The 11,645-nt window shown below is 46.2% G+C and overlaps 1 protein-coding gene across 1 annotated transcript; it reads left to right on the top strand.

The window, feature by feature from the left end:
• Nucleotides 1-1,728: 1,728 nt before the first annotated feature.
• Nucleotides 1,729-8,371, top strand: SMCP (sperm mitochondria associated cysteine rich protein). The gene is made up of 2 exons (XM_010374698.1): nt 1,729-1,856; nt 7,989-8,371. The coding sequence occupies exon 2, from the start codon at nt 8,009-8,011 to the stop codon at nt 8,369-8,371; it is 363 nt and encodes a 120-aa protein (XP_010373000.1). The 5' UTR covers nt 1,729-1,856; nt 7,989-8,008.
• The last annotated feature ends 3,274 nt before the right edge of the window (nt 8,372-11,645 follow it).

Here is an 11,645-nt window from a genome sequence, read left to right as displayed (position 1 = left end):
TTTCATGTTTGTTACCAGACTGCCATGGAAAAGCCAGTGTCTCATTGATCTTCTGGTTTGCATTCCTTTAGTTATGAATAAGCATTTCTTAATAGGTTTGTTGGCCATTTCCACCTCTCTCTCCCTCTCACTCTACCCTCTCTTCCTCTCTGTACTCTTCCTAGAAATAACTTAATTCTTATAGATTAAGGCTTTGGTCCCAACTACAATGTTAGACACTCGAGGAGATGTGAATGAGAGCAGACATTTTACTGAGAATAAATTCTGGAAATAACTATAAGCATGAAGACCTGAAGAAGGCAAGTGAAAGAGAAGTACTTGAATAGTATATTATAGAATGAAAAGCACAATTCAATTCATATACTTCCCAGGAGTGCTACCCTTTGGCTGAGGTAGTTCTGTCCTGGACTTCACACTTTAAAGAGTCCTTCTCTGGTTCTCTTCCAACCATGACCCTGGCCATAAGATAATTTGATATTTCCAGTGTATAGGCCCAGAGTTGCTGTCTTCCTCATGCCCACTATCCAGGATCCCAAAAATCTCTGTCAAATGGCCCTGAGATCATCTCTATGTGTCCATCCTCCTGAAGACTCAAACAGCCAACACTGTGCTCACTTCTAAGTCTCAATAACCAAGAGAGGGGCAGTTTGAGAGATCCGTGTGTGAAAAGAACATGGATGGTATGGGCTAGGATACTTATACTCATGCACACCCGAGGTCCCTCATGGCACAGGATGAAGCCAGGGAGTAGGGAGAGAACAAGGGGTGAAGCACAGGGGTCAGAAGCCTCTGTTTAGGCTCTTGCCTGGTGTCCTAGAAATGTTTATGGCAGGCATGCTTCCCAGGAGAAGAGAATTTCTGAGTCACTGTCCTTAAAGAGGCCATGCTAGAGGAAGAAAGGGAAAGAATAAACATAATGAAATGCTTCTCTCTTCTCACCATGTTAGTCAATTCACTATTGAATTGATTCAGCTTCAGAATCTTTTATGTGCCAATTGCTCAGGCAGACACTGGGAATATCAAAGTGAATTAAAATAGGGTCCTCGCCCCTAAGGCATCCCAGTTTCTCCCCTGTTTAAAACCTTTTGGTGCTTCCCATTGTCCTCAGGATAAAGTCCAAACTATTTTCTTTATGGCATAAAGGGGCCTCACCAACACAACCTTACCTACCTAGGTAGGTGAGTCTCCCCCTTCTCCTTACTCCCCACTCTGCTCCAGCCACACTGAGCTTTTCCACCAAATAGCTTATACTTTCACATTTCTGGATCTGAAAATGTCTCCCAGACACGCCCTTCCTATTTCCAATTTCCAAGTCTCAGCTTAAATATCACTCCCTCCAGGAAGCATATCTGACCCCCAAACCTGACCCCCCTGTGCTTATCCTACCATCATTATTATTACACGGTATTATTGGCTATTGACTTGCCTCCATATTGAATTAGTTCTTTGAGAATGGAAACTACATTCCATTGAGCTACACTTCACTTTTTAGGACACAGCCTGGTAGATAGGAGACACTCAATATAGATTTGTGTTTTAGGTCATTGCATACTTATGGGTTAGCTAGGGAACTTTGTATCTTTCAGGAAAGAAACCGAGAAGAGTCAGACTCTCCAGCAGGCAGAGGGCGCTAGTGAGTGAGCTAGGCATAGAGTCCTGGGGAGAGGATTATGATGTCATAGAGGCTTAGAATCTTGGCATTAGCAGGGAAGGGAACCAATCTGGTTCAGAAGACTTTGGCTTCTGATAGTCATGGACTCACTAGGCTGCTGAGGAACATCAATAATATCTACTGGAATCAGTCATGAGAAGTCAAGCATGGAAATTGTGAATTGAGAAGTGTGTGGCCAGACCAGGTAACACAGAAACTTTGTCTTTTGGGCCCTCTCTGCATGGCTTTTTAATGTGTTCATTCATTACATATTTACTTACTGAGGCCCATGCAATGCCATTCAGTGTGCTGGATGAGAGGATTCCAGGATTCATCCTATATTTCAGGAAAAGGCTCCTGCTTCCATTTAAAAGGAAGACACTGCATCCTGGCTAACATGGTGAAACCCCATCTCTAAAAATCTAAATTTACAAAAAATCTAAAAATACAAAAAATTTAGCCGGGCCTGGTGGCAGGCACCTGTAGTCCCGGATACTCAGGAGGCTGAGGCAGGAGAATGGTGTGAACCCTGGAGGCAGAGCTCATCACAGTGAGTGGAGATCGAGCCACTGCACTCCAGCCTGGGCAACAGAGCGAGACTCCATCTCAAAAAAAAAAAAAAAAAAAGAGAAAGTCACTGGAGCCTCTGGGGGGTGGGGATAGTGAGGATGTCTGTGCTCATGGAACTAACGGACCACATAAGTCAGACAATTAGGGAAATAATAACCACTATTAAAATGTAATAAGAAGTACAGGGGATCCAAGAAAGCCCATCAGGGAGACAGAGGCTATGGGTTAAGGAAGATTTCCTTGAGGAGGGATGAGTAAGCAGAGACTTCAGGTTTGAATGATATTCAGTGAGCATGTGGGGACAGAGACCCAGGAAGGGTGGTTTAAGCTGGGGAAGAGCACGTTCAAAGACCCGGAAAGAGGTGAGAAAATTCAGCAGGTGTCTGCTCTGAGCCAGTCTGGTGCCTGAGAGAACAGTGGGTGGGCATCAGGCTGAGCCGGTGGGCAGACGTCAGACAGAAGGCGTCTTGCCAGGGCCCTCCTGGTGGTTTGGGCTCTGTATTAATCCTCACTGAATAGAGCAATAAGAAAAGCTAGGAAGATGGCCCTGGCCCTGGGCCACAGGTGTTTGATGTGATCAGGCAGATTTCCTGAGGCAGGCTATGCAGAGCTTGGTTGGGAAGGAGGGGAAACGGAGCATGGAGAGAATATTTATATATTTGTTTATTTTAATTTTTATTTATTTACTTATTGAGATGGAATCTCATTCTGTCTCCCAGGCTGGAGTGCAGTGGTGCAGTCTCGACTCACTGCAACCTCCACCTGCCAGATTCAAGCAATTCTCTTACCTCAGCCTCCCAAGTAGCTAGTATTACAGGTGCATGCCACCATGCCCAGCTAATTTTTGTAGTTTTAGTAGAGATGGAGTTTCACCATGTTGGCCAGGCTGGTCTCAAACTCCTGCCCTCAAGACATTCGCCTGTTTCAGCCTCCCAAAGTGCTGAGACTATAGGTGTGAGCCACTGAGCCTGGCCAAGGCCTCTTGCAGGAGGCAGAGTGGTCAGGAGGCATGTTTATTGTACAGGAGCTAGTGTTCTGAAAGTGGAGGAAATAGATAATATTCACCAGGCAGAAGGAAGACAGTGGAGACAGCACTGGCTCAGAGGGGCAGGACCTGCATCCATGGGGGTGAAGTTGCAGAAGGACTTGATGTTGCCCTCCTTATGCTATAGTCAACAAGACTGGTTTCTAACCTGCTCTCCTTCTCTGATATGGCACAACCTCCACATTCAGGACCTGCTCCCAGGATCTGACTATGGGGGACATGCTTAGAGTGGAGATGTTGGTGGGACTAGTGAGGCAAGCCCCTGGACCTGGGCTCCAGGTGCCCTCTGATGCCTCTGCATCTCTGGTCACTGGAATGAGAATTGTTTCTGTAGAAACAGCTCAGCCTGGACTTATAAGGATGGACCCTAACAAACTGGACTTCCAAGTGGTGATGAGACTCTGCACTTTGGTCAATTCAGGGCACTGACCTTCAGAGTAGAGAAAAGTAAACCAGAGACAAAAGACAGAAATATAGAGACAGGATGAAGACCAGAGAATGAAAGAGAGGCAGAGAGAAAAAATAGTAAAAGGCAAAAATAAACACAGAGAGAAACAACAGAAAATAAAAACAGAAGAGGCTCACTCCTTTCTCATCCCTCTCAAAACCTAGTCTTAGGTCTGATCCCTAAGGGAATAGATTCAAACAACAAGGAGACAGAGACAAATACTGGGCTCCCTGTATACACCCACACACTCAAACTCAACCCTGTACAGCTGCAGGGACACCCAGGTGTATGCTTGTGTGTACATGTGGACACACACACTTCCTGTCAAACAGCTTTGAACACTACAAAGGTGGTAGAGAACATGGCCCTGTACTCTCTCACCTCTTCCCTGTTTTTATGCTGGTCTGTCTGTGTCTTATTTCCATTTTTGGTGTACCTCTCCATTGCTCACCTCTCTCCTTCCCGATCCCTCTCAGGCAAGTCAAGGCATCGCAGGGCCTGCATCTGCCACCTCAGCCTCTTTGCAGCTTCCTCTGACCTGGAAGGAGCAACGGGGTGACTTGTCCCCACGCCCATCCTTTAAGAGTCTTGCTCCAGTGTCTTCCTCTTAAATGGAAGCAGGAGCCTTTTCTGTGAAAGACAGGATGAATCCTGGAATAACTGGCAGGGATAGAGTTGTGACTAAATTAAAGTCAACATCCTAATCCAAGTCACTCTCCCTTTTTTAGGTGGGAACTGCCCTTGACCCAGTTCAGGCTGCAACCGTCTAGCCAGAGACTTAGGATCATGAAGGGTTTAGACCAAGTGGCAGGGCCTTAAGAGGGCCTTAACTCTTCCTTCTCAATTTTCTCTCACCCTAATGCTGTAGTTCAGAATATTCAAACATAGCAGTCCTTATAGGAGGTAGCACTGTGCTACCCTTCTTCCCAGAGAAAGTCTCGGGCTTTCTCTGTAAGAAGGGGGGCCCTGGCATATGCCCAAGCCTTCTCAGGCACATGCCAGGGACCTCCTTCCCACAGAGAAACCTGAGATGAGGCTCCAATGGTTCAGAAAGTGAAAGGAAGAGAGGCCGGCTGGGGCTGCGTCCAACATGTGAGTCTGAAAGTTACTGTTACTAGTGGGTGGAGGTGTCGGCCACACCTGGCTCAATGGGACCCAGTTTTTACACTACGAACTGGATTTAGGTGAATCCCCAGAAAAAAAAAGTGTTGAGTCTAAGAGCATGTCACCCATCATTCAGGACAGCCGCAGCCTTGGGTCTTCTATAAGTCACAGGGGTGATTCAGATAGCAAAGTAGGTCATCTGACAGGCATCCTTTAGCAACCACCTGACTGGAGAATCATGCACATCTTCAGGAAAGGATGATATAGATTTTTGTCCTACTGGGGTGGATTAGTCCTTCTCCATACTGCTCTAAAGATACTACCCAAGACTGGATCATTTATAAAGGAAAGAAGTTTAATCGACTCACAGTTCCACATGTCTGAGGAGGCCTCAGGAAACTTACAATCATGGCAGAAGGCAAAGGGGAAGGACCTTCTTCACTTGGTGGTGGGAGACAGAAGTAAGAGCGGGGGAAATGTCAGACACTTATAAAACCATCAGATCTTGTGAGAACTCACTATCATGAGAACAGCATGGGGGAAATTGCCCCAGTGATCCAATCACCTCCCTCCCTCAACATGTGGAGATTACAGGTCCCTCGCTCCACATGTGGGGACTACAATTGAAGATGAGATTTGGGCAGGGACACAGACCCAAACCATATCATGGGGTAACCCCTAGAAATACTTCATTTTTCTATTTTATTTTATTTCATTTCATTTCATTTCATTTCATTTTTTGAGATGGAATTTCGCTTTTGTTGCCAAGGTTGGAGTGCAATGGCACGATCTCGGTTCACTGTAACCTCAGCCTCCTGGGTTGAAGCGATTCTCCTGCCTCAGCCTCCCGAGTAGCTGGGATTACAGGCACCTGTAGTTTTTGTATTTTTCATAGAGATGGGGTTTCACCAAGTTGGCCAGGCTGGTCTCAAACTCCTGACCTCAGGTGATCCACCCGCCTTGGCCTCCCAAAGTGCTGGGATTACAGGCATGAGCCACCAGGCCCAGTCCTCCCCCAGAAAGACTTTAGTGTGAGGAGAGATTTGTAGCTACTGTCCCCAGGAGTCCCTCTATCTACAGAACACAAAAGAAGAGGACAAGACAAGAGATGTGGCTTTCTAAACATCAGGAGAGGGTTTGGAGCAGGACTTGGGGGAAGCAGCCTGACAGCAGGTACAGATCAGATGGAGGGCAAGTAGGGAGTGTCCAGCAGGAGAGAGACGGCTAGGACAGAGGCTGGTCCCTGCTAGGAGCTATTCACACTGGCTCTGTTAAGACTCATGAGAAAGTCCAAGTAATATCAATTTGATCCAACTAAACAGCCACCATCACAAACCTCAAGTTCTCCTCACCATGTATTTATGATTATGCATGGACACATGCCTACATGTATTCACGTGCGTGCACACAAACACACACACACACACACACACATTCTCACAGAGATATGGGCAAGTGTGTGCTTAGTGGAAAGCCCACAGCAGTAACTGGTTCAGTTTAAAAAACTAGTTTGGGGCCTGGTGCAGTGGCTCACGCCTGTAATCCCAGCACTTTGGGAGTCTGAGGTAGTCGGATCACCTGAAGTCAGGAGTTCGAGACCAGCCTGGCTAACACGGTCAAATCCCATCTCTACTAAAAATACAAAAATTTGCTGGGCATGATGGCCGGTGCCTGTAATCCCCAGTACTCCAAAGGCTGAGGCAGGAGAATCACTTGAACCCGGGAGGCAGAGGTTGCAGTGAGCCGAGATCTCTCCATTGCCCTCCAGCCTGGGCGACAAGAGTGAAGCTCCATGTCTAGTAATGGTACTTCCCTCCAAAAAAAAGAAAGAAAGAAAGAAAAAATTAGTTTGAGCAAGAGGCTTTTCTCACAATCCCGAGGATGCCAGAGGTCAGAAGGTGGTTGCAACTTCACTTCAGCAGTTGTCAATCCAAATCCCACACCCATCCCCCACACCAGTGACAGGGTTCTGACAGGCCTGGCACCTCACCGACATGGGTTTGTGGCTTTATGAGCTGAGTCCCCAGAAGGGGTACAGGCTCATTTCCCGTGCTTCCACATTTCCCTGAGGAGGCTAGATAACAAACTGCTCACTGCCTACTGTTTCCTGGCCACTCCTAGACCCTCTATTCTGTTCTGGGGCCACAACAGTGGCGTTCATCCTCTCATCATGTGCCATTGGAGGAACACGGCAGAAACCATATAGGGGCTTCCCCAGGGGCTGCATACTGGGGCCGAGGCCCAGGGACCTTCCTGGGAGAACTTGGGTTTCCTGGGTGGAGGAAGGTGGATAGATAGAAGTAAAGCAAGAGCTGTTTGGATTTTCTCTATACCTAGAAGAATCAGGAAATTATAAAACTGCTGAATGGTTGAGTTTGAGGATCCCTATAAGGTCCAGTTCCCCCTTCCTCATCCCCACCACTGCCCCTTAGAGGAAGAGATACAAGCCCAGAGAGATGAAGAGAACTGCCCAAGCCCTGAGGCTTGGGAGTTGCAGAACCAGCCCTAGAACTCAGGTCCTGCCATGCCAAAAGCACTGTACTTTTCATTTCATCTCGCTGTAACCACCACAGTGCTCTGTGCATGGGACAAGATGATGCATTCAGGAAGGGTGTAACAGTTGGGCACTCTAAGTACAAGAGTTCCATTGCACCTGGGTCCCTGGATGCCACATTAGAGACAAGAACAAGCACATGCTCTGGAGTGGGACAGAGCTTGGCTTGAATCCACTTACAAGCAACTGAGGTGGATCTTTGAACTTCAGTGGTCCTCATATGACGTGAAGTGGACTAAAAATGTCTACTTGAGGCAGGTAGCAATCATTCCATTAGCTGATGTTTGTGAAGTGCCCGACACTTGACCCAGGATCTGGCAACTGAGGGTCACACTGTTTGCTCATTAGCTAAGAGACCTTAGGCACATTGCTTACATATTCTGGTCTTTTGATTCTTTATCTGGCAAATGACTACCTAGTAAGGAACAAACATGCTGGCATATGCAAAGGTAGAATTACAGGGCTGGCTGGCCCCTCCGAGGTATCCAGCTCTGCTTTCTCAACCCTGATCTGAGTCATTATCCTGAAGATGGATGTATTTGGGTATTAAGAAAAGAGGAAATGAAAGCAGGCACCCAGATTTCCTTCTGATGAGAATATTCTTTTCTTTTTCTAGTACCTCCAAGTGTCCAGAAAATGTGTGACCAGCCAAAACACAGTCAATGCTGCCCAGCAAAAGACAATCAATGCTGCCCGTCAAAACACAACCAGTGCTGCCAGCCAAAAGGCAATCAATGCTGCCCACCAAAACAGAACCAGTGCTGCCAGCCAAAAGGCAATCAATGCTGCCCGCCAAAACACAATCACTGCTGTCAGCCAAAACCCCCTTGCTGCATTAAGGCCAGGTGCTGTGGTTTGGAGACCAAGCCCGAATGCTCACCGCTTAATATGGAATCTGAGCCCAACTCACCACAAACTCAGGACAAGGGCTCTCAAACCCAGCAGCAGCCCTATGGCCCACAAAATAAGTCCAGGCCAAGCAAATGGGAGCAGAAGTGAAACAAATAGATTGTCCCTGGGGCCATGCCTTTCACTTTGTAGGGTGGGGTATTACTGAGAGTCAGGCTAGACCTATGTTTAGAGAAGCAGTTTTCACAGTGACTACCATTTCCACCCAACGAGAGGCTTCTATTTCCCATCATAGCTCCCTACCCTAGGGAGGCCTCCATCTGGAAATGGGAGGATGAAGAAGCTGGAATCATCTTTCCTAGTGATCCTGACATTTAGACAGCACAGAAATAAAAGAGCAATAAAAAGAACATTGCCTCCCTTTGTTCCTTTACTTACCTGTGAAACCATCTCACCAGCCTGGCCTAGAGCCCAAGAAAATATTATGGGCATGTCCTGGAGGTCCAAGGAGCAAGAACTATCATCCTGAAGAACAAAGCCTCTGCTGAGCTGGAGCTTAGTTGACTGACTCATCTTGGTTTTAAAATGAAAGTCCTGCATTCCAGGAACCCCTTCAGTCCTTATTTAAAAAAAAAAGAAAAAAAGATTATTGGTCCCCCAAAGTTCAAGAACCCTAATTCCCCTGGGTCCTGGGTACCACATTGTACTCCAGACCAAGCAAAAATATGTAAGTCCCTTGGAGTGATTCTACCCCCCCATCCAGAGATTTTAGATGGAGGTAGAGTACCCGGGACTCAGCAATGCACAGTGACTGGCGGCAAAGAGCAAAATCTTCCAGCATCAGCACTGGCTCTTCGGTCAGAGAGTAGCAATCCCAAAGCAAGTGGTTCAGTGTCTCTGAGGCTCTATTTCCTCGTGTGTAACATGAAGATAATGGTACTTCCCTCAAAGTTTTTTTTATGAGAATTAAAAGGGATAATTTATTTAAAGTACCTGCCATAGGGTCTGACACCGAGTGGCTATTCAGTGCCCATAGTTCTCAAACTCCTCTCAGCCACAAGGCCCTATTTCCCTCTAAAGAAGTCATCATCCTCCAATAATTTGCCCCAAGCATGCCCCCACTAGTCCAGGTAGACAAGTAGCAATAGATAAATCAGCCTCATTAAGCATACTTGTAAACTTCCATTTTTACTGCTTTTTGATGTGTAATTAACATATCACTTTTAAAATTTTTTGAGTGCACTTCTGTACTCTCTCTCTCATGCTTCTCCCTGTCCACCAATCCCCAGAAAACTACTGGTCTACTTTTGTCCCTTCAAATTAGTGTTTTCAAGAATTTTATGTAAGTGGAATCACACAGTAGGTATGCTTTTTCATGCTGACAATTTATTCTTTCAGAGCAGGTCTTCCCTACCCACTAAACACGCATATATGAAGTAGCTCAAAACAGCAGTTTCTATTTTGACACCATCTAAGGTCTATAAAAGTCATCTTCAATTACTTGGAATTTCAAAATAGAGATTCCCTAGTAACAACGCACCGGTAGCACACAAAATATTCCTGCACTTTGTTTAGTTTGTGGGAGAAAAATTTTTAAATTGGAATAATTTCATAGTCCTACAAAGGTTATGTTGGGAGTAGTTTATTTTTCCCTCTAGGAGGGCGGGCAGCCATCTCTCCAAAGGTTTTGTAAATGCTAAGGTTCAGATTTCAAAATAAAAACAGGTTTTCATGAAACATCTAAAATGGGCCGCTCTATTTCTATTCTGGGTCATGGCAACTCTGAATTATTTTGTATTCCCACACTGCAAAGGGCAAAACCCCATTCCTTGCATGTAAACTTTCAGAAGAAGTGGGGCAGCACAATTTAGGAGTTTCTTGAATTAGCTAGAGACCTGCAAGGTCAGATCATTCCAAGAATCTGGCCAGATGGGAGAAATCTTGAGATTCTCAGCACCGGGCTCCTGAAGACTTCCACGTGCCACATCTAGCTGGTCCTGGGGGATTTGTGGTTGCTGCAGTAGTTGGAGCGTTGCTACTCTTCGCAGCCTAGGTGGTGGGTGCCCTGCTCTCCATCCTGGGAGCCTCCTCTGGCTGTCATGCTCCAGGGACTACTGGGGTTCCAAGGTGAGACCTCCACCCTCCCGTGGTGACAGCCTCCAATTTGGCATCGCCCCCCAACTCATCGGTGGAAGTCAGTGAGAGTCCTGCTACACTGGGCCTCACCACATACCCAGGCCCAATGCAGCTGGGCAAGATCTTGGCAGAGCTGGGCCTTGGGATCTGCACCATGTGCAAGGACAGCAGAGATGAGCTGGCTCACCTGCCTTTCCCTTGCTGGGGTCTGGGGAAGCCAGCGGTAATTACCCAACCCTCTGTGAAAGGCGAGACTGTGGGTCTACGGGAATGGTGGGAAGACCCTGCCCAGCCTGGAGACTCCAACCTTCACCCCCGCCCCTTGCCCCACCCCAGTCCCACTCCCTGTCCTCTTCCTGAGTCTCCAGGCGGCTCTCTGGGTTGATCGACCCCCACGGAGTGCTCTGGCAGCAAGTCAAGTCCCTCCTCCGCCACTTCCCAGGCCAAACCACTGTGCATTCTTTTATGCCTGGCCCCTTTCACTCAGCTAAATTAGATTGAGATTCAAACAAGTTTTTGCATGTATCCACAGTTCATTCCTTTTCATTGCTGAGTAGCAAATACCCTCATTATTGTGAATATGTCACTTTTGTTTATCAGTCCTTCGATGGGCATTTGGGTTGTTTCCAATTTGAGGCTATTACAAATAAAACTGCTATGAACATTCATGCACAAATCTTTGTATGAGCATACGCTTTCATTTCACTTCAGTAAAGACCTCAGAGGAAAATGACTGTTTTATATAATAGGTATATGTCTTACTTCTTAAGAACCTGCCCAACTGTTTCCCAAAATGGTTCTGCCGTTTTACATTCCCACAAGAAGTGTATGGCAGTTCCAGTTGTTGCAGAGCCCTGCCAATTATTTGTATGCTCACTTTTTCTATTGCTAGAGCTCCAGACATCTTAATAAATATGCAGTGTTGCTTCATTGTGGCTTTAATTTGCATTTTCTTAATGGCTAATGATATGGAGCATCTCTCCTTGAGCTCTTCCGCCTTCGTATATCTTCTTTGGTGAATTATCTGTCCAAATATTTTCTCCATATTTTTTACTATTTGGAGCTATTTGGATTCTTATCACTGGATTTTAAGGGGATGTGTGTATACATATGTATGCGTGTGTATGTATGTGTATATCTATATACGCATATGTATGTGTGTGTATGTACACATGTATGTATGTGTATATATATGTGTGTGTATGTGTGCATATACGTATATATGTATATTCTTGATACAACTGTCTTGTCAAATAAATTATTTAACATATTTTCTCTGGACTGTGGC

Source organism: Rhinopithecus roxellana, chromosome 8, assembly GCF_007565055.1.
Source record: "Rhinopithecus roxellana isolate Shanxi Qingling chromosome 8, ASM756505v1, whole genome shotgun sequence".
Taxonomy (NCBI): Eukaryota; Metazoa; Chordata; class Mammalia; order Primates; family Cercopithecidae; genus Rhinopithecus; species Rhinopithecus roxellana.
Note: the sequence above shows the minus strand (reverse complement) of the source record. Positions and strands in the feature narration are given on the sequence as shown.